Source organism: Cimex lectularius, unplaced genomic scaffold (genome assembly GCF_000648675.2).
Source record: "Cimex lectularius strain Harlan isolate CLEC.00 unplaced genomic scaffold, Clec_2.1 scaffold89, whole genome shotgun sequence".
In the NCBI taxonomy this organism is placed as follows: Eukaryota; Metazoa; Arthropoda; class Insecta; order Hemiptera; family Cimicidae; genus Cimex; species Cimex lectularius.
The window spans coordinates 1,496,388-1,523,869 of record NW_019392722.1 but is presented as its reverse complement, the minus strand read 5'-3'; the positions used below and the strand labels follow the sequence as shown (position 1 = coordinate 1,523,869).

The following is a 27,482-nucleotide window of genomic DNA, read 5'->3' as shown; positions in this document are numbered from 1 at the left end:
TTAATAGTCTTAAAACAAGAAAAAAAATATTTTAAAGGCCAATTTTAACATTTCTACAGTTAATTAAAGTCGTAGGATTTAAATTACTACAAAATGCACCTCAGTTTGCAGTATAGTTGTTGATTTTAATTGAAAAATTATGTAACTTTGAAAGCTCTCAGGAAAAGATTGATCAGCATCATCATCATCATTACTATCATCATTCTCATTATAGTAATTATAGTTACACAAACATTTTAATTTATAATACAGTTATTTCCTATGAAATTAATTTTTTTTATTGTTGCTCTTTTTATTTCTCTGTGTTTGCACTAATTGTCTATTGGTTTGCTTGCCAAAAGAGGTTTTTGAACTTTTGAAATATAATTGCAAATAAAAACCTAAAAATGTTACAATATTGTGTTAGTTTTTGTGATATAATTAGTGACTAATTACTGAGTACGTTTACCGAGCTAAGTTCTTGGAACTTAGATTGAGGTTTGCTGGTTTTCGCCCCATCTTTACAGTTAGGTCTAAGACTGTAGAAGGTGTGGCGAGTGCTGCGTATAGTTCATGGTCACTCCCACCCAACTGTAGTGTTTACACGGAATTGTATGCTATCTGGCATGCACTTGAGCATCTCATCAAAAAAGTGGTTGTTGTGCACACCTGGACAAATAGATATGAATGATAACAAAAAGGCAAACGAGGCAAATTGCGAAAAAATTGCGCCTGCTGCAGGGCTAAGAAGTTGACTTTTGATTTTCAAGCTTTTGAGGAATAAAAGTTCCATTGTTGTCCCTTTGACCTTGATGTTGATGAAGAAATGTGTGTTCAGCATTCCTAATCACTGCAGTTTGTTGTATTTTTCCTAGTTTCTTAGTTCAGTTCAATTGACTTGGTCCTTCTTTTAAGAAGTAAGAAGTTTATTTACTGCAATTCTTCTTCGGGGTCTTCTTGGTTCCCTAGGTTATGTCTATATAAATCTGGTGCTTCACATTTAAAGATGACGTGGATGGCATTTCATGATGAGAATGATCAGGCACCTAAGGCCAGGATGTCCCAACCCCCAGATCTCCCCCCCCCCCGATACTAAAAATGCATTAAAAAGATGATAAACGAAGGTGGCCGTGGTAGAGAAGCTGTCATGTATCAAGAAGATACATGGCCCTCGGAGGTTCTGACTTGTGGAAGGGTCATCTTCACCTGATTAAGCCAGATGCGGCCACTTACTTTTGGACCAAAGCCCATAGAAAAAGATTGCTCGATGTGTATCACCTCCATTAAAGATCTGTCACCTGATATGAGATCTGGGTTCCCTGCTACAATTTTTAAAGGAAACAGGGCTCTTTTTTTACTGTATATAGTTTTATGCACCTAGCATGTGAATGTATTTATTGGTGTGAGAGTATTGTAAGATGGAAGAACATTGAGTGCCCCATTGACCAAATATCAAGTACTCCACCACCCTGAGTAAATGGTATGTAAATAGAAGAGAATGTATTTAACAATGAGAGTATGAATGGGTTTAGATCTAGGAACTGCATGTGTTGGGTGCTGAATCGATCAAGCTATTGACTGCACCTGCAGTCAAACCTCGGTGGCTGGATGAATAAGACCAAAGTCTGACCTCGGACTGCCAACACCTGAGGTGATAACCGAGGCCTACCAGAAATTCATTATAAATTACAAAACCTGGAATTGCTGGTGTACTTCAAGAAGTGGTAAGCTCAACTCTCTGGTATGTACATGCATATGCAAATTTGAACTTATATAATTAGTGGCTAGTATTAAATGTTATAAAAAGACAATAAAATCAATCATGGCCTATGAGGTAGCTACAAGAAGAGAATCGATTTGGCATCATCTCCGAACTGTCCCACTTGCGATTGCCCTTCAAATCCTTCCCACATAATTTTTGAATGCCCAGAATACGAAAATGAAAGAGATAAACTGCTAAAAAATCTGAGCAAAGTCCCAAACGTTTCCAAACAACAATCCATCAGCATTCAACATAATCTATGGATTTCTAAAGTCGATAAACGTTACTTTTTGATTATCTTCAACCATGAAAATTTAGAACATGATTGAGCTGAGCGGGTGCGGGCGCGCGGCGGGGACCTGATCGGCCTATCCTACTCGACAGTAAAATTAAAATAGAAAACTTCATGGGTAATATGCCAGCGTAACCCCCCCCCCAAAAAAAAAAGACAATAAGGGATACGATAATTCCTTTGCCTCATCCCTGATCACATGTTAAAAGTTTTTCTCAACGATAAACTTCTTTATTAAATCTATAAAAATTCCTTATCTCGAGGATGGGCATAAGCAATAAGTTTTTTAATTAATTAAGGTTTTTAGTTGAGATAAAAAGTCAGTGTCACGAGTGGGATTCGAACCCACGACCTTCAGCTAGATGCGCCGCTGCTCTACCACTTGAGCTATCGTGACCTCTTTAGTCCACTCGGACACTAACTTTTGAATTTTCCATCTTTTTTGCCATTTTTCAAATGTCGTGTAATCTATTTGATTCTCGGCGACAAATGAATGACCACGGAGACCTTTAGTGAAGGTCACAGTAGCTGAAGTGGTAGAGCAGCAGCGTATCTAGCCGAAGATCGTGGGTTCGAATCCCGCTCGTGACACTGACTATTTTATCTCAACTAAAAACCTTAATTAATTAAAAGATATTAATTGGTCAAGCAGACCATGAAACTAATGAATTTAATAAGCTATAAGATTCAAAGGTTTAACAGTTCCTGAGTTTATTACGCATTAATTGATCCAACTTTATCTGAAAATGAAATAAGTCCATTTCTATAAGGTTTTTAAATAATAGATTTATACAACTTCTCGTCCCAATTTAAGGTAGATCTTCTAGACATTAGATATATTTGTACCAAATAAATAATCAATTTAGGAGAAATTTATTTATTGTACTGTGTTCATTGTTAATATCGACAAGTCCTAGTCCATTCACCGTAAGAATTTCGAGGTCTACACATTTCAACAGTTCCGAGATCATGAGCGTAGATGAACTCTTCTTTTCCAGTGTAGTCCGTACATCCTTTTGGCATTTGTCTCAGGTAGAAAAAATCCGTTTTAACTCTGCAGTCTCTGGAATAACAACGTTGAAATGAAACAAAGGTCGGATTTGTTAGATTTTGTTATCATCTTACCCGTCAGGCACTGGAGGACAATACATCAGTTTATTCGGACAGCAACAGCATGGGTTGTTACAACATTTCAAACAGATGTAGTTCCCGGAGGAAAGCGTCGCCGGCCCATTACAAGCGCAGTTTTTTGCGAGTAAAAACGCCTTCTCCCTAGGCTGTGACATTGATTTATTATTTTGCCTACAACTGTGCACAAAATCAAACTTACATAAAGTGGAGGCTTGCTCCCTGGTTTTACACTGAGGGCATCACTCATCAAAGAGTGTGCATCGGATCTTAAGCAGTCCACGGCACACGCGAGGCCACGGTTGTATTTTATAAGCTAAACGAGAATGAACCTTAAATTCAATGTTATTTTTAAAATGTTATTTGACATGCCTTAGCGCAATCGACGTCCATGGCTAGTTTTGATCGGTTTCGACTAGGACTTGTTTATAGTTTGAAGTTAATTAAAAGTTCATTCAGCCCAGGTAACGTTTCCTAATAGGAGCTATTGATTTTCTTGGTTGACATCTTGGGCCGGTCTTGCTCCTAGTTAGGATTGTACCTTTCTTCTTCCTCCTTAACTTTATATTACAAAACAATTTACTTTCATTTCAGTATATTAAAACAATTGTAGAAATATAATGGTAATTGTGAATGTATTAAAACATAAAAATAATCTATTATTGAGATGTAAAAATTTGAAGAAAATTTCTAGCATAAAATTTTGAATTTTTTTTTCAAAATACTGAGATTTTCTTTAATAACGCTTTGAGTTATATTACTATTTCATAAATTTATCATAAACATTTATCGATCTTATTTCAAATCAGAAAATTAGGAAAAATGAAGTCTTTCTTTAGAAAATATTTATGATTGACTGTAATCCAAATCTGACATTATTTAATTTGTAATATTGCGCTTAATAATAATCCAATGAAATATTATTTATGACTACAAATGTTAAAAAAGAAAGGTAAAAAATGAGAAAAATAAAAAAATTACCACAGCACAACTTGAGTTACTCCTTTCACATAAAACAAATGACAAATTAACACATGGTGGGGAAAAAATATTAAAACAAAATCATATTTAAAAAACAAAAAAAATCAATTAGTTTTAACAGAACTGAATAAATATTTTTAAAAAAATTTTAAAAAAGTGGTGTGTTAATGCTTAACAAACAGACAGAAATGCCCACATTGGCAGTAAATAACATTGAATGTTCAGAAAAATATTAACACATATTCAATGAAGGTACTACCATAAGAAAATAATTAGATTAAAGGATATTATTTTAGAAACCACCAAAAATCCTTGTACGGAGAAGTAAATCTGAATTTGTCGAATAAAACATAAAGTAGTTTAAAAGTATTTCTTTTAATTATCAAACTCAAACTATACTGCTCTCTGGCTGCGGGAGTACCGCAGGGCAGTGTGTCGGACCAATCCTCTACATCCTTTATATGCAGATATTCCCACTAAACCTACCACCCTACTTGCATCCTTCGCCAATGATACAGCTGTACTATCCTCCAATTCCGATCCTGCGGTTGCTTCGGAAGATCTGCAGGAACATATCTCATGTATAGCAGATTGGTGTAGACAATGGAAAATGAAGATAAACTTCATCGATAAAAATGAAGATAATACTTGCGTCCATGTCACATTTACACTCCGAAGCAAACCTCTCACGATATACTACAACAACATTTCTATCCCCAAATCCGACTGCGTTCGCTACCTTGGGTTCCACCTAGACTAACGTGAAATCAACATACACGACTGACACGACAAAACCTAAACAGACGGTATGGTCTACTGCACAGACTTATAGGACGACAGTCTAAACTATCGACAAAAAACAAACTTACAATTTACAAAACACTACTACAACCGATTTGGACGTATGGAATAGAACTGTGGGGAACCGCTAAACCTTCCAATATCCAACGTCTCCAATCCTTTCAATCTAAAGTCCTCAGATCCATTGTAAATGCTCCTTATTATATCTCAAATGCTACCCTCCACAACGACCTTCAAATTCCTTATATCCAAAAATTTACCAAGTTTCACAAAAAACTCTCCCACCATCCAAATAGTCTTGCCCAAGCCCTGTCCGATAGAACCCATCCCTACAACCCCATAAGGCGTCTTAAGAGGAAATGGCACCGCGACCTGCTTTCCGAGTAAACTGTAAAAAAAAACATAAAGTGAAGAGGGAGGATAACATTGATTATTTTCTCCCCTCAATGTAAATAGTTGTACATAAGTTCATGTATCCGCAAATTACATATTGTAAATAATAATTACAGATTGTAATAAAAATAAATAATAATAATAAAAAATAATTATCAAATATCAAAAACAACATTAGAAGAAATTCTTTATCTAATTTTAGCACTATTTGATATTTGAAGATTAGTTTAATTTCCCTAATATACCAAATACATTTGATCAGTACTTTCTTCAGATATTTACTATTTTAAGGGTACAAATAGGGCTTGAAGGTTTTTTTAAATTTATGTTTTTACAAGGGTTCACAACACAGAGGTCATATCAACCCTCTGGTTGCCAGGGTTTTTGAAAAAAAAAATTCAGGCCCACTGGATTCGAACCCAAGATGTTACACCTAACAGTGGTGAATGCCATGTCAACCGTTGTGGCCACTGATGCCCCTATTTAGTTGTCTTTTACAAAAAAAAATTCTTCTTGTGGGTAGGTAAATAATTCCTGTCTTACAGAAAGGCTTAATGTGTAGGGTGCCAAGGATGAGATGTCAAACCACTTAACAATACTTTTTCATAATTGTTCACTATTAAAATTCTATGGGCTATGCTGGAATTCGAACCCTGGGTTATCAGCATATCAAATACAAGCCAGACACCCAAACCTCTCAGCCACCAAGGTTCTTAAGAGTATGTTACTTTGTTTTATAGACTTAAGATTTAATTTATTCTTTTTTATAGATGATGATGATGATGATGATGATGAGGTGAAGGATGCTAGGAAGAATGGGTTTTATATTATCCAAAAACTACTGCCTTTTTGGTTATTTTTCTTTTTTTTCCTTTTCCTGTGTGCTTTAGTTCAGTTCAATTGAATCAATTGTTCAGCAAGCATGGATATAAAAATTGCATTAGAGGCAAGGAACATATCACACCTGTCCTTAAAATCATAAAGAATGAATACTGACCATTTTTGTACTATTGTAAAAAAAATCCAACTAAAAATATCATAAAAAATTAAATTGTTCCTGCTGCAGGGCAAAGAAGTTGACTTTTGACTTTCATCTGTCAAGCTTTTGAGGAATCCAAGTTCCCTTGTTGTCCCTTTGACCATGATGTTGATGAAAAAACGTGTGTTCAGAATTACCAATCACTGCAGTTTGTTGTATTTTTCCTAGTTTCTTAGTTCAGTTCAATTGACTTGATCTTTCTTTTAAGTAGTAAGAAGTTTATTTTCTGCAATTCTTCTTCGGGGTCTTCTTGGTTCCCTAGGTTATGTCTATATAAATCTGGTGCTTCACATTTAAAGATGACGTGGGTGGCATTTCATGATGAGAATGATAAGGAGTAAATGGGGGTTTGTCATTCCCAAACACTGTTGTTTGACTATAGTAGCATGTATTGAATCATAGAGGCCCTTTAAGAGCTATTGTATCCCTCGTACTCTGCCTAAAGCACATCGGTGAGTCCTTAACAGGCCCGGTTTCAGTGGTTGAAGCTCTTCTATGGTCACATTATACATCCCAAAATATTTCCTCCTGCGGGCTAGTGTAGCTTCGCAGTTTGTTAGTAGATGTGGTGTCTCTTCTGCCTCTTTGCAGAATCTGCATGTGCCATTTTGGATTATTCCAATCTTCTTTAAGTGTCCATTTAACTTCCAGTGTCCTGTTAGGAATCCTATTAGGATTCACAGTTTATTCCCGCTTCCCTTGACACATTCTGTAATTTCTTTCCTTCCAAAATTGGTTAGAAGATGCTTGCTGTGTCTAATGAATGAATTCCATAGATCCCTCATTTTCTTTTTTTTCTTCTGTTTGAGATATTCGTTAATAGTGTAGGTTCCTATGCCATATAAGGGTTCAGGTCCTGTCAGCGGTGTAGCAGCACCTTGTCTTGCAAGGGTGTCCGCTTTCTTGTTGCCTTCCCCCCCTTGTATCCTGGGACCAGCAGAGGCTGACTTTGTTCTGCGTACCTAATATGTTTAATTTGGTTTTGCAGTTCAGCACCATCCTTGAACTAATGATATTTGAGCTTAGTTCTTTGATGGCTGCTTGGCTGACATGATAGCTATATTCTTGTTTTTGTACCCTTTACTTAGATTGAGTTGGGTACATCTTTCGATTGCATGAATCTCAGCTTGGAAGATACTGGTGGATTTTCCCATGGGTTCTGAGTATTTGGTTCCAGGTATCCTGTACCTTCTTGTGTTCTAGATCCTCTGTGTGCCAAAGGATGGTGTCATTCTTGAAAGAGGTGTTTCCCTCTTGTTCCCATTCTTTTTTGGTACCTAGGTTTATTCGCAAGTTTTGATTAAATTCAAACATCCTGTTCATGTTCATATTGAATCATAAGTACAATAGTACTTTTCCTAGTTCCTTAGTTCAGTTCAATTGACCATCTTTGAAGAAGTAGTAAGACTGTCATTGCTGCAATTCTTCCCCGGGTCTTCTTGGTACCCTAGATGCCATCGAGCAGTTTGCTTTCAAATCTGGGTGGCAGTTTCTTCTTGCATAACCTAAAAAGGGGGGGGGTCATCATTTATTGACCCAAGTGTAGGTGTTTTCTCTGATACTAGTGGCTGATAACCCTATATCTACCTTGAGCTTTACCCTGTCTAGCAGTAGCAATGTATTTGACAATTTTGGTGAGGGTTCTTTAATCTTAACTATCTGACCCCTCTGAATTTCATCCACTTCTTTTGTTTTTTGTGGATCCATTCAGAGATGGAGTCTATGAATGACCTTGTTATCGTGAGTGTAGGTTCTGATACTACTGATTCTTATTTTGTCTGGTGTTTAGATTTTTTTACGTTACTGTTTCAGTATATTGTCTCTTGTCCCCCCCCCCTATCTGGAGGTGTAGGAGTCTGATAGATCTGGTCACTGAAGCTCTGGCCAGTTTAACTGCTTGTTCGGATAATGTTTTCCCAGGTTTTGATAATTTTGGATGAATTCGTTGTCTAATTTGTATGTTTTTACATACTAATGTTTTTAGGAGGGCTGCTTGGCTTTCTGATCTTATTAGGATTTGTTTAACGTTATGATTTTCTATGGCACATGAATTTAGTATGTAATAATTTATTTGCTCATATTTTGGGCTTGCCTAGAATATTCCTGACTTGTTCTTTTATGGGATTTTGGGCCATCTGTGTACCATATAATAATGTGATATAATATAATAATGTGATATAATAATACCATATAATATTCTTGTGACTTCTTTTCCTTTTTTTAGTCTGTTAAAACTTTATAAAATGTTGCCAAGATAGATACTAACAAATAATTTTTAATTGTAAACAGGTTTTTTTCCATAAATGACATCAATGAGTACAATTTTTTTTATATTTCATTATTTTTAAACGTTAACAAGCTTTATGGCAAGTCTTGAGCCATTGTCCCCTCGAGTTCCTTGGACGGCATAAGTACGTAAATCCGCCATCCTCGTAGTAATAATAGTTTTGATTCCCTTCTTCGTCTGTCCCATTCGGGACTTGTTTCAAGTAGAAGAACTCGGTTCTCACCTCATGCGGCCTTTAATAAACATAGATGCAAAAAAAAAACAAAAAAACAAGTTTGATTGTTAACGCATTTCGTCCTTACCCGTCTGCTACAGGTGGGATGTAGATACACTTGGGAGGACACCAACAGCAAGGGTTGCAACAGTTGCACCCTTTAACAAGACAGTAGTCCCCCGGAGTCGGCGTGGCAGGGCCATTGCATGCACAAGTTTTGCACAAACAGAACTGTTTTAGTTCTATCTACAATTGAAAAAAAAATTATATATAGTTCTGATTCAATCATTTTTATATTTTACATTAGGTGCAGGAGAATATGGAGGTTTTCCATCACATTGTCTTGAATCACAGTAAACAGCCCTCACATCGCCTTCCAAAAGTTTTAAAGCAGAACAAAACCCTGTGTTATACTGTCTCAACTGAAACATAAATACAATCCGTTAGTATTTCCTCTTTTTTTTTTAATTTTAACTAACCCTTTGACAGTTAAAGTCATGAACTTTGTTGTCATTTCCTTGGCGCGTTGGACTGCATCCTACCATAGCTGCAGTTTGTAATATTTTTACTCAGTACGGTGAGTGAAACAAAAAAGGCGCATGTTGGCGTTCATCTCTTTCATTCATCTATCACCTTAAAAAAATATACAGTAAAATAATATAACTCATTAGGAATATTATTTTGGATACACTTATAAATATTTTATATGAAATTGTTATCTTGTATGCTGTTCTTAAAGATATTTGAAAATTTTTTTAACTCTGGATTCTTTCTCTGGATGAGAAAATAGTGATTACAACTTATTTAAGGGAAAGTTTATTTATGAGTGTTGAACTGCGGCGTCATTTTTTTTCCTTCCTGCTGCTGGCTTTAAAACTCGTCCAGATTTTATATAGACTAAAAATTTGGAAATAGGATTATTCACATTTTGAAAATTACAACATTCGGTCGATTGTTCCTGCACATTTTTAGACGCAAATCAAATTGGCAGTTGTACAACACGTCTCCCTACCTAATTTCGTCAGATAGCCAATGTTGGTCCGTTAAAACAGAAACTCACACGGTAATACTACAAAGTCACTACCTCTGCAGCTTTAAAGTTACATCCACCAGGAGAAAATGTAAAATTTTGACTTTTTCACATTAAAAAAATAGCTTGTGAAGTCTTGAGTTTCTTGTTTACATGATATTTGAACATATGATAGTGAAAAAGGAAATATGTACTCTAAAAATATATTTAAACCCGTTTAAAATTGACGAAAAGCAATTTTTCAAGGATTTTTGGTTCTGTGCATGTCATGTAAAAATCACTCGACGTTACTTGAAATCTCTTCTTCTCATGGAACAACGAGAAAAGCATCTTTTTCATTTAACAAGACCAACTTCCAAATGTAAAATATCGCATAAAACTTTTTGAGCAGTTTATTTTTTAACAGCTGATGCTGCAATCTAGTATCAAGTGTTAAATCATTTTTTTCACTAAATCATATATAACGATCTAGCACCGTAAAGTAAAATTATGAAAAGAATTATGCTTTTTATCTTGCGGTTAAAAAAATTGATTTGTATTAACATACCAAATACAGTTTTATTGAGTCAGAGTATTGAAATTTAAAACCAAATTGTTCTTTTAAAATTTCAACTTCTCGATAAAATTTAAATGCAAAATTTTTGGAACGTGTTCAACATGTATTCACCCATATAATGGGGAGGTCCGGAGTACCCGTGCTTACTATAGATCCAAAAACAACTGGAAGCAAACTACTAACCACTTGAAATAACAAATAATTCACTCTAAATATAATATAAACTATAGTACTAAGCACAGGGTGTGTCTTTGACCTTCCTTTTGTCCCAGATTGTCTGCGTGTCTCTTTTTTTTTTTTTTTTTTTTTTTTTTTTTTTTTTTTTTTTTTCATGATTTTTATGATTTTATTGATTTTAATACTATCAGCAATGCTTAGGTATAAACATGAATACAATTTTAAAAAAGTTTTATTTATAGATTCACATTTTTTCAAAACCATCCCGTTTTCTCTCAGTATTTCTTCTAGTTGCACTTTTTTGGAACGCTGTATTCACATTTCTCCTCAGTTTGAGATTGTCCAACAAAACATTTAATTTGTTTAATCCTTTCAGCCTAAAAAAATTTAATTATTTAATAATTAAATCAGAAATTGCGAGTGTGTTTACTGAGTTACTTTGTTCGCAATCTGAGTTTCTGGTTGCACATCAGAGTCGCGTGGAAATTTGTGTCTTCCAACTACATTTCTTTCTTATGGAAACTGTGAACATAAAATGAAAATATTTTTACCTCAGTTTGTAATGTATAAAAATTATTTATTACACTTTATCTTCTTTCCATTGAACATCACTTTATTATTCCAGCAGCCTGATTATATCTATATGGTTGATTTTCACAGTTATTTGTCCCATCCATTGGTGTTTGTCTCACGTATAAAAATTCAGTCTTGAGGCTGTTTGGTCTATATTTTTATTGATAGTATTTTTTTGTCTAATTAAACACTTTAATTTTAAAAATTACCTATCATGAAAGGAATAACAAGGGTTATAGGACTCTTCATCAGCACAATGATTGCAGTGTCTGTATCGCAGATTAGAAACGGTAGGTGTTAATAGACTCGGTTTACGAGAAGGATAGTTGTCTCTTTCATAATATGAACGAGGCGTCCCATAACCAGGTGCATGTATCTGAAATGTTTGATTATTGTAATTTCTTTAATAAATTTGTGATTTATAATGGTGATCTTACAGTATTGAGCGGTGCATTGTTTTGACCTCCATTTACAACCTGAGTTATGAGAGATTTGATTTCTCCACACAACCCCTCAAGTGCATCATTTTGCAATTGGTTGTTGTTTTTGTTGAAATTGTTTTGGTTGTAATTGTTTTTGTTGTAATCATTTTTGCTGTAATTGCTTTGGTTGTAATTGTTTTTGTTGTAGTTGTTTTTGTTGTGGGTTTTCTGGTTGTGTTTGCGGGTAGGGCTCATCTGATAGTTTTCTATCCTGCTGTTGGCGTTGTTCTGTAGGTTGTTGATGTTTTGGAAGTTCACGTTGCTGGGAAAGCTCTGATTATCCTGAATGGTATGGCTGTTCCGTTGAGAATAATTTTTTTTCAGAATCATATTGTTATAGTTTTGTAAATTGATTTTCGGCGGTAATTTCTCCACTCTGGGCCGGCGGAGCAGCTTGCGGGATTGATGACAATCCACTTTGTGTTTTACCGCTGACCAATCTTTCGTCGGAACATTTCTGAGTGACGCTGATTTTTCTAAACTAAAATTTTAAGAATCTCACACAGTAAATTACATTCATATCAATAATACTGAGCGTTCATGTTTCAATTAAAACAAAGTCATTTCAACGATTCACCAAAAAGAAAAATAATAAGAATCAAACATTTTTCCTAAAAAACTTTGAACCTTTTCAAAAAATTTTATTTTTTGAAAATCTGGATATTTATAACAATAATTTGTCATTAGCTTATCAGTAATATTTTTAATAGATGAGACTAGATAATAGATCTATTATTTAGGAATTATTTTATCAAAGATTTTCTACGGGGACGCGGTAGCTGACTGGTCAGTATGATAGACCCTCACATTTAGAACCCACGTTCATTGGGTTCGATTCCCACTGTTGCCCCTGGCCTAGTTTTTCACACAACCCCCCCCCCCAAAAAAAAAAAAAACGCATCCCACATATCATGTTCCTTGGCTTAAATGAAAGTTCATAAGGCCCTTAAAAAAATTCTATTCCCTTTAAGAATTTAAAATTTTCTGACACTTCAAACTCCTGTTCTTTATAAATGTTTAACATTTTGCTACTCACAAACATGTACATACATAAATTCAAACACAAACTTGTGTAATTTCATTGTTATTGATCATTTTGGTCTACCTATACTCGCTGGGTTGGTCTGTCAGACCATTGTTGGGTCTGGATGATTTTTTGTGAAGTTTCTTTAATATTATATTATTTTAGTTTATTTTATAAACAACAACTTGACAATGTTAAAGATGGAAAAATGCCAAAATTCATCTGACAGACTCGCTGAACACAGAGGAAATCTCACAATTTTTGAGAAGTTTTTTCTCACATAATAAAATTATGTAAAAGAAACTTGACGCAAATTACCTGAGCCAAACCATGGCATGGCAGACCAAACCAGTGAATATAGGCAGACTAAATGACCAATAATGACCAAATTACAGGTTCATTGAAAACATCTCATAATTTAACATAACAAAACATTTGTCATATTCTAGTTTTCTTTTTCTTGTCTTTTATTTGCTTATTCTTTAATATCTTTAAGTAGGCCTAATTTTTTGGCATTTTCATCTTTGTTCATCAATAAATAAATGGAATAATCGATTAAACTCAGTGGTATATTATCTTAAGGGATTGTTAAACTGATTTTTGAACTTTTTTGAATTTCAATTAAAATTTTTCTGCTGTGAATTTCAACCAAAATATAGTTTATTTAATATTATTATTTTATATTATTTAATATTAATTAATTATTATATTTAATAAAAGTGGTAATGTGTTTTTATTTCTATACTTTAGTTGTGTTGTGATTTTCAGTGGTGACTACTTCGTTTTAGTTCTAGCAAATTGTTTAGGGCCTGGTTTGAAATTTCTGCCTTGAGATTTTGATTGTACCAGGTTTTTAGTTGATATTTTTTGTTACGATATATAGGTTATCACTTTTTGAGAACTAGCTATTTTCTTTGAGCTAGGAATTTTCATCACAGTTTTATTTGAAGTAGCAGTTTTTATTTTCCGCGAATCCTCATGCACCACTGTTTGCATTGAGTTGATCGCATGTGATTTCGGCCGCACCCTTCCTTGATTCGAGGCAACATTGGTCATTGGACGTTGTTTAGTATTTACTGGTTGTTTTTTAGGACCGTGGTAGCTCTTCGGCCTCGGTTTCGGTAGGTCCATCATTTGTTGACTACTTTTATAAATATTATCTGAACTAAAATTTGTAATCGTCCCTTGATTATGTTGGAAATTTTGATCCTTATTTGACATTCTAATTGAGTGTTTGGAATTCGCACTCTTTGATTGCTGGCTTTGACGTGATTGTTGATTGAGATAGTTTTGGTTTGAACTTGTACCAAGTGTAGGGTAATTTGGCAAAATTGATTCCTTATTTATTCTCATGTGGCTCGATTGAGTCTTTGAAGTTATATTCTTTACTCTGGGAGGCATAGAAAGACAGTTGTGTTTTTTCATCTCTCTAGTCAAAAAAGATGGTGCTAGGGACAACTGGGTTTTTGTCAGATTTGCCGACGGTACACTGGGTGATGTAGCCACAAAATGAGTGGCGATATTAGATTTGGGACGAGGTTTTGCTTCATTGCTCCTTTGCGGCAATTTCGAGGGAGGGTTTTGTTTTGCCCTCTGGTGATTAATTATTTTTGACTTTCCAACAATTTCTTTGGGCTCTTGTTCTAACGTTTTCATCGAATGCTGGCTCGGCATTACAACCATTTTATTCACTTTGTTTGTCACTGTGTCGCCCTTGTTTGTTACCCATAGATTCTTATTCTCTGAGATTATGTTAGCTGGTAAGACGACCAATTTACTATTATGCTGCTGCTCTTTATACTGATCATGGGTTGGCATTACTGTAATTTTATTTGATTGTTGTATTGTTGAATTTGAAGCTGTTTGATTTTTAAACTGCTGCGCTTTCATATTACCTAAAGACATATTGAGGGTTTTATACAACCTACTAGTTTCTATAGGCATATAATGTTGGAATATTGTTCCTTGGTGGTTGGCCGTAGTCAGAATACTAGACGCAGGATTGTATTTAGTCAGAGAGTTGTATTTCTGATTTTGATTTGGAAAATGGGCAGTTAAATGTAATGCGATGCTATCTGTTGGGCTGATCGATGGTTCAGTCTGCACATTCATCAGACGATTGGTCGATTCAAATGGGCTTTCTCTTTGAGATAATATTATTTTGTCAGATTCTTTCGACTCCGTCTGATAACTTGTCTTTGGTGTGTTTTTCTGTATCCTCTGTTCATACTTTGTAAGTTCTGCTGGAAGCAAAACAGTTTTGTTACGCAGCATAGATTGCGACTGGAAAGGAGTCAATTGTGTAGAAAGACAGCTAATAGAACGTTTGTTACAAGCACATCCAGGACGATTACAATTGTAGAAACGATTGGCAGGACTAGGGAGACAATAAGACGTTGGACGTGGTGCACGTGGTTGAAACGGAGGACATGTCAGACTCGCTTTTGTTCTTCTTCTCCACACTTCTTCTTGACATCTACAAATACGTAAAGTATCAACAACCTTACTAACTGAGCATTAAAATCTAAGTGAGCAGCAGCATATCCAATATAATTTCAATTATTCTACAGTTTTATGACAACCTCTTAAAGAAAATTTTTTGTATGCAATGCCAAAAATACTTTTACGCCTGGGCCAATTTTCAAGAAATTTTGTATTGGTGAATGATTGATTCTTTGATAGGATATTAAAACAATTTCAGTACTCACGCAAGCAACCTGTTTGTCAAGCGCTGCATCTCACGTATGAGGAATTCTTGGTATGGATCCATTGCTCTGAATTTGCTACATCTGCACGGTTGAAATGTGACCTTTGCGCTCTGAATACTAAGAGAAAACGGGGTGGCTTATATCATTTTGAAAAGATGTGTGTTCGGTGTGTGATGTGTGTGTTGTGAGAAAAGACAGATGTTAAATTATTTATATTTTGAAATTTTCTTGTTGAAGGGAACAGTGCTTCTTTTTTTCTTTTAGTGAATTCAATATAAGCAAGCAATTCCAGAAAGTGAAATTGTCATATAAATGATTTTTTAACAACTTTTTTATATACCTATCATAAATTTGATGTTAGATTACTATAAAGCATATAATAATATATAAGTTACATAATTAATGAATTGGTATAATAATATATAAGTTAACTACTAGTGTACCTCCTGGTTTTCTCAAAAACTACCCAACTCGAAAAAAAGTTTAAGCTCTACTTTTAGACATTGCAGAAATTACACTTTTTTTTTCAATTTCTGAAAAAAAGTTTGAAAATTAAAGTTTTCTTTTCCAATGGTAACTGACTTTTTCATTTGCAGATTCATTAAGTACATTCGACTTTATGTAAAATGTTTGGTGATTAGTGACCGTTAATCGATATTTATTTAGAAATCGTGAGATGGGGTCCGGTGTGATGTAGGTTTCAGAAAAACATCTTTATTTGTTCTTTTTCTGAAACCTACATCACACCAGACCGCATCTCACGATTTCTAAATATTTATGTAAAATTGTGAAAAGTATTTCAAAATTGGTTCAGAAAAGCATTAGATTATGCAAAAATCAGATTCCAAAACGCTAATTGTTTTACTGTAAAAAAATAAACTTCACTGTTATTTTTAAGTAAAAAATTAATTACTTCTTTAGCTTTTGATATTTGGTTTATACTACTTAAGCCAACTGGAATATTGGGAATATTTATTCGGGGTTATTTAGAAAATAAAGTTAATGGACATTTTATTAACAAAACAAATATAATTTTTTTCCTTGCAGGAATTTTCAAAACCCTTGCACACTTAAACCTTTGTCGGGGGCGAAGGTGGCCACAATGATTAAAGCTAAATGTTATTCATGTACATATTTAAAATAGGAGGTAAATCAAAATCTATTCTATGCATCTATATTTATAATAATATTTATGCATCTATCTACGTTTAATTTTACATTTTTTAATTTCAAATTTCTCAAATCAACCTAATTCCTTCCCTTTGTTGAGACTATTTAACACTGTTTTATTCAAATTTAAATTTAAATTGTGTTTTGTTTCATTTAGACGGTCTTTTTTTATTAATTAAATTTATTTATTAAAACTGGTCTTATTAGACCAACCATTAATTTTACAATAATATTATAGAATAAATAAATGTTTACATTCTTATAAACCCATTGGTACAATAAGATTTACATTTCATTATTCACTATTAATTTTTAATTACACAAGTTCATATGGCTTTGTTCTTTTTAATCTTCTGACCATGTTTTGGTTATGTAAGAGTTTGGTCGCTTCCACATTCTCGTACTGGCTGAGGCAAGCCTGGTGTTCGGCAGCAAATCTTTGTATTTCCGCCGTGACTTCAGGGATCCTAAGATCCCTATGTAAGTCCTTATTCCTTATGTACCAAGGTGCATTGACCATGTTACGTAAGATTTTATTTTGTAGTGTTTGAATGATTTTGATATTGCTGTGTTTGATACAACCCCATAGTTGAATACCGTATATCCACATAGGCTTTATGACTTGTTTATATAATATTTAATTTTGTATAGCAAGGTTGGATCCACGTCCTATCAACCAGTATAGTTGTCTATACCTTAAACCTATTTCTGGCCTTTTTTTTCGCGTGTTCTTTCCATCTCAGCTTGGCATCTAAGGTCATTACCAGATATTTATCTGTATCGCAGTATGGTATAGCAGTTCCATCGATTGTGTGCAACAAAACATGGTCCACTTTTTTGTTTGTAAATATTAGATGAACCGATTTATGCTGATTTAGCTTGATTTTCCATATTTTTGTCCATTCTTTTATCTTATTACATGCATTTTGAAGGATTTTGGTTGAATGGGTGATATAGTCGGTCCTAGTGATATCACCGCTGTGTCATCTGCAAATGTTGCAATTTTTACTCATTTAGACGGTCCTTAAATTCAGAAAATTTGTTCGATTTAGGCAGGTGTTCGTTAAGTTTAAATTTCTTTGCCGATTTGTCCTATATATTTAATATTGCACTTCCTACAATTAAGTTTGTAAATCCCGTTTTTTGACAAGTTGTCAACTTTTTGTAAGTGGAAAATGGCAAAAAGGGGTGCATCCCCCAGTTTTGGCTTTCACTGGTTTGACTATGTTTAGTCATTCCATTTTGAATTATTGTTCTATCATTCAAATGCTGTTTTATATTTTTGTATTTTTGGATCGTGTCCTTAAGAGAACCTACACTCAAAAAATAAGATTATTTAGAGATCGTGAGATGCGGTCTGGTTTTAGAAAAACATTTTCTTTATCATGCCAATGTTTCGATCTTTATTGAGATCATCTTCAGGGCTCAAAGTGTTTGTTTTCTGTGTAGATATGTCATTCTTGTGTGTCGTGTTGTGAGTGTCCAGAAAATTTCCAGGTTTTTCTTTTTTCTTTCATTCTTTCTCTCTCTCTCTCTCTCTCTCTCTCTCTCTCTCTCTCTCTCTCTCTCTCTCTCTCGAATAAATGTTCTAAATAAATGTAATGTTTAATGTTTGCTGATGATTTAAATATATATAAAAGTAACAAGTTACAAAACACAGAGGAGTCTGTAGAGAATTTAAATGAGTAATAAAACATATATCAGAAAGGAGTAGAAAATCATTGATTAAATTTAATCCAAATAAGAGTTCATGCAAAATATTAGGAAATGCTCAACTTACTACTAAAATAAATAAAACACGAAAAATAAAAATAATTCTATAAAACTAAACATTAAAAAAAAAACATGTAAAAAGTCTTGGTGTTTATTTTTAATCAAATTTGGATTGGCAGAAACAAATTGATGTCATTAGAAAAAAAGCATATTCAAAAATTTATATTATAAATAACTTGTTAAAATATAAAACTATCAACCTAAAATTACATATATAAAACATTAATAAAACTTTATTTAATGTACTTTTTACAAATTATGTCCAATGCAAATTATAATAATATTTACAAAATTTATTAAACACTTGTGTAAGATTCATACTTAATCTTAAGTTGATGACAGATTATATTATAAATTTAGTTCTAAATATTTTTAAAAATTAGTGCGTGCAACTTTAATAACAAAAAAAACAATAATGATAAATAATCACAATTTGCAGCTAATCAAATATATTTTCTAATAGTTTCCATAATAAAAATATAAGGCCTTCTTCTGACAATAATATTAAACCAAGACATAGAATAAAATCCTTCCAAAATGCGTTTACCATGAAAAGTAAATTGTTATATAATGAGCTGCTTTTAGAAATTTAAAAAAAAATGTAACCAAATTGTATAAATTCAAAGTGATGTACATAACATATTCCAACTAACATACATAACTATCCCAAACACCTACCAAAGTTCAATTTGTTTGTTCATTTTTATTTAACTTTTTTTTTTGTTTTATTGGTACATATGTCCTACAAAATTATGAAATCACAACAAAAATATAAAAAAATATAAAATTATATTGTCAAGTTGTTAGTAAAACACAAAACAAAAAACTTAATTTTTCTCTCTTCATTATAAATTATAATTGTAATATACATAGTAAAGACCAACTAAGTCTAAATCTTAATAAATGTAAACTTTATAACTAATTTTAAGTGAAAGAAAGGTTCAACAGACCTAACTTTCCGTGGTTAACTGAAACTATCAATCAATCAATCTTTCTCATTCACTCTCTCCCACTGCTTTCGACCACTTTCACGGCTGTATGATTATGCTAAACCTTCATGACTTGTCGTTGTTGCAAAACTGATGATCTTAGCGCCGTGTAATTTATTAGCTACAAATTCGTACTTCTCACTCTCTGTCTGTCTGTCTCTCTCTCTCTCTCTCTCTCTCTCTCTCTCTCTCTCTCTCTCTCTCTCTCTCACTCTTCCTCACAATTATCTCTTTTAAACTCACTCACTCACTTTTCACTCATTCATAAATTCTCTCTCTCCTCGATCCATTTCACGGCTGTACGATTATGCTAAACCTTCATGACCTGTCGTTATTGCAAAACTATTGCAACTCAGCGCCGTGTAATTTATTAGCTATAAATTCGTCTCTTTCTCACTCACTCTCTCTCTCTCTCTCTCTCTCTCTCTCTCTCTCTCTCTCTCTCTCNTCTCTCTTTCTCTCTCTCTCTCATTGAATCATTCACTTCCTCTCTCTCTTTCTCGCCCTCTCGCTATCTCTCACTCACTCTCTCCTCAAAAAAGTTTAACTTTTTCTTATTTGGTGATCGTGAGATGCGATCTGATGTGACGTAGGTTTTAGAAAAATATTTTCTTTATCGTGCCAAAGTTTCAATCTCTATTGAGATCATCTTCAGGGTTCAACACAACACACAAGAATGACACATCTACACAGAAAACAAACACTTTGAGTGAGTACAAATACTTTGATTGAATTTAAAATTTCTAGCATTGTGTAATTCATTTTTTTACACATCGGTAGTTTTAATGCCATTATTTTTACAGCTTCTTTTAACGAGCCCCCACATCCTCTAAGGTTTCACGATTCCCCTGATTTATCTCTAACGGCTTTCTTTTGAAAATTACTGATCCTTCTCTAATAGAAAACAAAAACCAAACCAAACATCGTAAAAGTTTTTTTTTACAAATAATAGAATTATTGCTCAAAATTAACAAAATAATCGGTGTGTCAAACTGTGTTTCCTTTAATTTAGCCTAATTAGGTATTTCTTAACGATGGTTTAGTTATATATTTCAAAATTATATAAATGACATTGCGGCTAATGATTAAAAAGTGTAAAAGCGAGGATCCGATGATCGAATGATTTCTTCAAAAATTGCAAAAATGACAATAATAAAAATAACTGCACTTAATAGCATAACTTTGGCCTCTAAAAAGCAAATCAAAACCGCATAAAAAAAAAATTAAAAAGTACATAAAGTTTGAGGTTTTTCGTTGATTTCGAGTTTTTTTGTTTCTACTTATAATTGCATGAAATCTAAACATTATTGACACAAGAATGACACAATTACGCAGAAAAGAAACACTTTGAGTGAGTACAAATACTTTGATTGAATATAAAAAAAAAAATTTTTTTTGCATCGTATAAATTCATTTTTTTTCCACATCCTACATGTATTTGTAAAATTTAAACAATGTTTATAAATACCAGGCTCTGAATATGATCTCAATAAAGATTGAAACTTTGGCACGATAAAGAAAATGTTTTTCTAAAACCTACGTCACACCACGCATCTCATGATCTCTAAATAATCAATGGCTAACGGTCACTAAACACCACACTTAACTTTTTCCTTAAAATTTTCACTACTTGAATTTATTTCCAATTCGGATTAATGGAACGTTTGACCTACAGACGTTCGAATTAAGGAGGGAAATGTACAATGACCCAATTTGGAAAGTATCGATACAAAATAATTCGTTCGTATTGTCGATATTTCTACACGACGATTATTACCTTCTTCTAGTCAACCTTCCTCTACGGTTACGTAAATTTTCATTTGTGACCTGTTAATCGTTACATTAAACTGGTGATCGTGAAGTTAGGAGGCGAAATAGGACATCGTAATAGGTTTATGCCGTAGGATGGGAGGCCAACAGAGTAGGAGAGTGGTGTCCGTCGAAAACGATGAGCCGCCCTTGATTTCCGTCTCGTACGGCGTGATCGAACGTCTGAGCAATTCGAAAGCGAAGTCGGAGCCGGAGCCGGAGGCGGAAGAAGAGAAAACGCCAAAAATTGCCGAACCGCATCCTCAAAAATCACGGACGAGGAATTTCGCCGTTAACGACTTCGTCCACGCCGGCGAGGAGATCAAATACAAAGGCCTTCCGTACGTCACGACAAAAGAGATCCAACAAGCCCTAGACGATGAAATCAAGAAAAACAACGCCTATTGGGAAGAGAAACTGGCCAAACAGAAAGAATCTTATGAAAATACGAACAAAATTTTAGAACATGAATATTTAAAAATCAGTCAACAGATGGAGAAATATTTGCCGAAGGTTTCTGAAAAAGTGCCCCAACAAGATTGCAACGAGAGGACTCAGCTTGTACTCTCCTGCCTTCAGAAACATAAACAACAGCCTCTTTTATGCTCCAAGGAAGTCGGTGAATTTAATTCTTGCGTTTTACACACCAAGGCGAATCGAGCCAACTGAGCGTTAGTGAACGTTGAGTTTTAATAAAATGTTTAGTCGTGGTTTTCAATTTGTTTATTGTATTTATTTAATGTTATTCAAATAAAGCATTGTCACGTTTGTACTGTTTTGTCTGTTGAACAGATTTCATGCTCAAGATTAAATACACAAACTGTTTAAAGTGGATTTAAAGGACTTTATAAACTGTAATTTAATAGCGTCCAATCTTTTTTTCATCAGTTTATCCTCGTCGTTTTGGTCTCTCGTTTAAAATTCACCGGTGACCATGACTGAAGATGGCGAGAAGTAGAAATACCTGACAGATCAGGTTGAAGTAGGAGCCCCGAAATGTATTAATCTATTGTGCATCTCCATTGTTATCTAGAGCTTTTCATTAAGCTTAAGGCTTTTTAACAGATAAAAAAGCTTTTTTTTAAGGATTACCGCGTTTATCTTTGGCTTTTCCTCTCCCAGGAGTGGTATCTCAGCATGCATAAGCCTTCATGCCAACAGAGGATGTTACGCTTTTTCTTTTTCCTGGGAATTGCCCAGGCTTGTTTCAAAAAGCGGGCATAGTCTGCAAATAGATCCTATAATGTGGAATAAAAAGAAACAATGTTGGTCCCAGCACTGAACCTTGAAGAACCCCACCTCCTATCTTACATTCTTCAGCAACTGCTCCCCCACATTGTACTCCAAAACAACATCCATTATATAAGAGCTAACTTCAAAGAACACCAGTTGCTATCTTAAATTATCCAGGAATTGCTCCCCCATAGGGGTCTCTGAAGCAACGGCATTATATAAGAGCTAAGAGGAATGCGATTAAAGATTAATTTGTTTAAGGCTTTTTACCAGATTCCAAAGCTTTTTTAAGGACTACCACATGTATCCTTCAGGCCCGGGCTTTTCCTCTCCCAGGAGTGGAATCAGCTTACAAATGCCTTCATGCCAACAGAGGATGTTACGCTTTTTCTTTTTCATGGGAATTGCCCAGGCTTGTTTCATAAAGCGGGCATAGTCTGCAAATAGATCCTATAATGTGGAATAAAAAGAAACAACGTTGGTCCCAGCACTGAACCTTGAAGAACCCCACCTCCTATCTTACATTCTTCAGCAACTGCTCCCCCACATTGTACTCCAAAACAACAGTCCATTAGATAAGAGCTAACTTGAAGAGCACCAGTTGCTATCTTAAATTATCCAGAAATTGCTCCCCCATAGGGGTCTCTGAAGCAACGGCATTATATAAGAGCTAAGAGGAATGCGATTAAAAATTAATTTATTTGTGGTGATTAGTGACTGTTAATCGATAATTATTCAGAAATCGTGAGATGCGGTCTGGTGTGATCGTCACATCTCACGATTTCTAAATAATTAATTTATTTAAGGCTTTTTACCAGATAGCAAAGCTTTTTTAAGGACTACCACATGTATCTTCAGGCCCAGGCTTTTCCTCTTCCAGGAGTGGAATCGGCCTACATAAGCCCTCACACCAATATAGGACTTCTTACGTTTTTTCTTCTTTCTGGGAATTGCACAGGCTTGTTTAGAAAAGTGAGCATTGTCTGCAAATAGAGCCTATAATGTTGAATTTTGTATATCACACAAATAAGAAACAATGTTGGTCCCAGCACTGAACCTTGAAGAACACCAACTGCTACCTTAAATTATCCAGAAATTGCACCCCCCACAGGGGTCCCTAAAGCAATGGTCCATTAGATAAGAGCTAAGAGGAATGCGATTAAAGATTAATTTGTTTAAGGCTTTTTACCAGATTCCAAAGCTTTTTTAAGGACTACCACATGTATCCTTCAGGCTCGGGCTTTTCCTCTCCCAGGAGTGGAATCTCAGCATACACAAGCCTTCACACCAAAAGAGGACATGTTACGCTTTTTCTTCTTCCTGGCAATTGCACAGGCTTGTTTAGAAAAGTGAGCATTGTCTGCAATTAGAGCCAATAATGTGGAATTTTGCATATCACACAGATAAAAAGAAACAATGTTGGTCTCAGCACTGGACCTTGAAGAATACCAGCTGCTATCTTAAATTATTAAGAAAAGGCTCGCCCACATTGTATTATAAAGTAATGGTCCATTACATAAGAAGAAAGTGATAAAAGATTAACTTGTTTAAGGCTTTTTACCAGATTCCAAAGCTTTTTTAAGGACTACTGCATGTAACCTTCAGGCCCGGGCTTTTCCTCTCCCAGTAGTGAAATCAGCTTACAAAAGCCTTCATGCCAACAGAGGACATGTTATGCTTTTTCTTTTTCCTGGCAATTGCACAGACTTGTTTCAAAAACCAAGCATCGTCTGCAAATAGAGTGTTTAATGTGGAATAAAAAGAAACAATGTTGGTCCCAGCACTGAACCTTGAAGAACCCCAGCTCTTATCTTACATTCTTAAGAAACTGCTCCCCTACATTGTACTCCAAAACAGTCCATTAGATAAGAGCTAAGAGGAAAATATTAAAAATTAATTTGTAAACAATCCCATTATGCCAAGCACAATCAGACCTTACTGGTGTCCAGTAAAACCGTTCCAGTATTTTTTAAGTGGACAAAACATGCTCAAAAAGCATACTGTGTTGAGTGATAAGTACAGAATACAAACTGCTCAGGAGGAAGCATGCTTTTTTAATCCATAAACCTAGATTATATTATAGTAGGAACTGATCACGACCTGCACACTACAAGTATTGGTCTATTGTGTATCTCCATTGTTGCCTGGAGCTCATTAAATTTTAAGGCTTTTTACCAGATTCCAAAGCTTTTTTACAGACTACTGCTTGTATCCTTGGCTTTTCCTCTCCAAGATATAGAATCTTAGCCCACATAAGCCTTCATGTTAAGCTTTTTCTTCAATTGCACATACTTGTGTATATGCCTTCGTAATCTGCAGGGTTCAGTTTACTGTCCTTTGATTAAATTTTTCCACATGCCTGTATCCTGGGATACTTTGAACAGAGGACTTATTTTTTTTTATATATATTTTCTGTTGGATGTACGTTTTGGTATGCCACAAAAGGATTCAAGGCTAATCTGCCCTTTGCCCTGATACGCAGATAAGAGTACTTTTGCTGTTTTCACCAATACCTGACAGGGCACTAATGCAATCCAAATGACTGGATTGTACTACCAAAAATTAATAAGCTTTCATATAGTATGCTTGGTAGGATCGTTCAATTTTTTTTCGGGGAGTATAATAGGAAAATCAAGGTATTTCCATTGTCTAGAATTCCTCTTTAAGCTTAAGGATTTTTACCAGATCCCAAAGCTGGGTTAGAAACTCCTGTGTGTTCGTTCTGGCTTTGGCTTTTCCTCTCCCAGGAGCACCAACAGAGGACATGTTCTGCTCTTTCCTCCTTCCTGGCATATCTGTATTTTGCCATTTCGGAGTCTGCAATGTTCTAAATCCTAATTATTACAGTCCTAATGTTAGAGTTCTGCCATTAGTTTTTACTATGGTCCTTTGACGAATTTTTTTGCATGCCTTTGTCCTGGGTTATTATACATTGAATGGACACACCTAACAAACAAAAACCAATGTTACACGTCCTAAAATCTGAAATGACCAAACTATAGGTTTATCACTTAGCCGACCCCAAGAGTAAATCTCACATTTTATTATCGTGTTCATTTAATTTTTTTTAATCGTTGATAGAAAATCTTATCAATTTACCATATTAATCATTAAATTATTCACAATATAAAGAAGTTAAAATGGGTAAATATTAAATCTTTAAGTGGAAACTTAAAAAGTTTTTATTGATAATTATAAAATTTACACAGTTGTACAGTATTTTTTGGGTAAATTAAAAAATTAAAATAAGCATTAAACAAAACAAAATTTCTTTCTTATTTAATTAGAAATTTTTTCCCATTGGAATGAAAGGAATAAAGTTTACAGATTAACGTATCAAACAAAATGTTCAAAATAAGGTACAATTAAAATATTTACAATAATATTACATAAATTAATATTATTTATTCTCAGATAAATCCATTATAAAAAAAACAATATAGAAGAATAACAAATATAATAAAAAATTAAATATACTCTATAATAAAAAATTGTGCAACACCTGATATGATTTTTAAAGTAGAATCAGCCAATTGATTGGTACGAATCGGGGATGTTTTGACATAAAGATTCAATCTCTTCGACTTGATCTTCTCTATAATTTTGTGTTGTATTACTCCAGTTTTCAGGCACCAAGTCCCCTTTTTTCCTCATCACGCCTAGAATAATTAAGTTATACATTTTTGAAGAATATAATATAGTTGTTTTAATAGGTTTGTATGTTTACAGGATGGAGATGAAATTGTTTTAAAATATTTTTTTTTAAATTATTACGTTTTTCTTTCTAAAAAATGAATTTTAGCTCAGGCAATATTAAAATACATTATAAAAATATTTTAGAAAAAGAACATCACATTGCAGTGATATCATTTGATATTACAGTGCTCTCCCTAAATCCAACTTCCACACTCTGGACATTCCAGTAACCTGAACTGGAAAAAAAAATCAAGAAGTGAGAATTTTAAAGAATGCAAATGAAACATTATTACGGAGGAGAGAGAAAGAGAAATAGAGAGAGACCAGATGAATGAACCAGCTTGAACTACACAAATTTTGGGGAATTTATTTTATTCAGTAAATCCCTCTACTACTAAAAACTGTGAAAAGAGTAAGAGAAGATAAAAAGAAAAGAGAGACAGAGATAGTAAATGTGAGTTGGGAGAGGTCATATGAAAGATCAAGACCTGCTTAGACTACATGAATTTTCATGAGTTTCTTTTGGTTCAGTAATCCCTCATCTTTCTTCACATATGAAAAGGGTGAGTAAGAAAAAGAATAAGAAAGAGAGAGAGAGAGAGAGAGAGAGAGAGAGAGAGAGAGAGAGAGAGAGAGAGACTGTTTGTGAATGAATGAGCAAGAGAATGAGTGAGTGAATGAATGAGAGTGAGAGGGAGAGTCATGAAAGATAGCTTAGACTAATTAATTGGTCATAATATGTAATAATTAATAATAATAAAGTTTTTAATTTTTTAAATCAAATTCTGCCTTGTAGCAATACTTCAGATTACTGAGAGAGCACTATACATAATTATTAATATAATTTGATCAAATTCTTTCAAGTTTGTTGGTTTTGTATAAAAAGTTCTTTTGTTTACTGATAAAAGTTTTTTAAACTTTTGCTTATTAAGCACCTATAATTTATTATATTAGCTTGAAAAAAAAATTATATATTTTGGGATTTATCTGCATGAAACAAGTTTAATGATTTTGGCTTTTACATAATTATTATGTGGTAATTGGTACTGTAAATAATTAAAAAGCTGCCAAGAAATGAGACTTAGTGTATGAGTATTCTATAACATTTAAATAGATATCGTTTGTTTACTACCCGAAAATTACTTAAAACTTCACAAATGTAAGGTAATTAGTCCGTTAGGTTTGATGATTATCTTACTTGATAGGAATAGCTTGACAATATTTTGCAAGGTACCATGCGTACTAGAATATTTAAGCACTTTCTGTATTTTACAAGTTCTCAATATGGCTTAAAATTGTGGCACTTATCCAAAAAACTATTCCTATCTGTTCTGAGAGTAAGACACAACAACCTTCATTTTCAATAATCCGGGTTTATTTTTGTTG

At 34.0% G+C, this 27,482-nt stretch overlaps 5 protein-coding genes across 10 annotated transcripts in view; 1 reads left to right on the top strand and 4 right to left on the bottom strand.

Annotated features, from left to right (window-relative positions):
• Positions 1-2,887: 2,887 nt before the first annotated feature.
• Positions 2,888-4,225, bottom strand: LOC106674015. Its single transcript, XM_014406441.1, has 5 exons — positions 4,143-4,225; positions 3,534-3,721; positions 3,364-3,477; positions 3,159-3,310; positions 2,888-3,096 (listed from the first exon to the last, which is right to left on the bottom strand). Exons 2-5 carry the CDS (start codon positions 3,552-3,554, stop codon positions 2,931-2,933), a joined length of 453 nt encoding a protein of 150 aa, XP_014261927.1. The 5' UTR covers positions 3,555-3,721; positions 4,143-4,225; the 3' UTR covers positions 2,888-2,930.
• Positions 4,226-8,692: 4,467 nt separating this feature from the next.
• LOC106674016 lies at positions 8,693-10,290 on the bottom strand. 4 transcript variants are annotated; one of them, XM_014406446.2, is made up of 5 exons: positions 10,198-10,290; positions 9,356-9,509; positions 9,179-9,298; positions 8,965-9,122; positions 8,693-8,895 (listed from the first exon to the last, which is right to left on the bottom strand). In XM_014406446.2, exons 2-5 carry the CDS (start codon positions 9,419-9,421, stop codon positions 8,727-8,729), a joined length of 513 nt encoding a protein of 170 aa, XP_014261932.1. In that variant the 5' UTR covers positions 9,422-9,509; positions 10,198-10,290; the 3' UTR covers positions 8,693-8,726. The 4 variants fall into 4 exon arrangements, with proteins under 4 accessions (XP_014261932.1, XP_014261928.1, XP_014261930.1 ...); XM_014406442.1 differs by lacking the exon at positions 10,198-10,290 and adding an exon at positions 9,961-10,094; XM_014406444.1 differs by lacking the exon at positions 10,198-10,290 and adding an exon at positions 9,889-10,090.
• Positions 10,291-10,853: 563 nt separating this feature from the next.
• On the bottom strand, positions 10,854-15,642 carry LOC106674255 (GATA zinc finger domain-containing protein 14-like). 2 transcript variants are annotated; one of them, XM_014406874.2, is made up of 6 exons: positions 15,427-15,642; positions 11,650-12,175; positions 11,422-11,588; positions 11,224-11,362; positions 11,078-11,161; positions 10,854-11,016 (listed from the first exon to the last, which is right to left on the bottom strand). In XM_014406874.2, exons 1-4 carry the CDS (start codon positions 15,486-15,488, stop codon positions 11,248-11,250), a joined length of 870 nt encoding a protein of 289 aa, XP_014262360.1. In that variant the 5' UTR covers positions 15,489-15,642; the 3' UTR covers positions 10,854-11,016; positions 11,078-11,161; positions 11,224-11,247. The 2 variants fall into 2 exon arrangements, with proteins under 2 accessions (XP_014262360.1, XP_014262359.1); XM_014406873.2 differs by lacking the exons at positions 10,854-11,016; positions 11,078-11,161; positions 11,224-11,362; positions 11,422-11,588; positions 11,650-12,175 and adding an exon at positions 13,428-15,194.
• A 5,486-nt stretch (positions 15,643-21,128) lies between these two features.
• Positions 21,129-21,936, top strand: LOC106674313. Its single transcript, XM_014406956.2, has one exon. The coding sequence runs from the start codon at positions 21,264-21,266 to the stop codon at positions 21,834-21,836; it is 573 nt and encodes a 190-aa protein (XP_014262442.1). The 5' UTR covers positions 21,129-21,263; the 3' UTR covers positions 21,837-21,936.
• A 3,792-nt stretch (positions 21,937-25,728) lies between these two features.
• The window catches only part of LOC106674102 (Niemann-Pick C1 protein), a 47,755-nt gene continuing 46,001 nt past the window's right edge, over positions 25,729-27,482 (bottom strand). Inside the window, exon 25 of one of the 2 annotated variants that reach the window (XM_014406610.2) lies at positions 25,729-26,059. In XM_014406610.2, coding sequence (XP_014262096.1) covers positions 25,926-26,059 — 134 coding nt within the window. In that variant the 3' untranslated portion in view covers positions 25,729-25,925. The remainder of the gene's footprint in view (positions 26,060-27,482) is intronic. The other variant, XM_014406611.2, reaches the window with a different exon arrangement.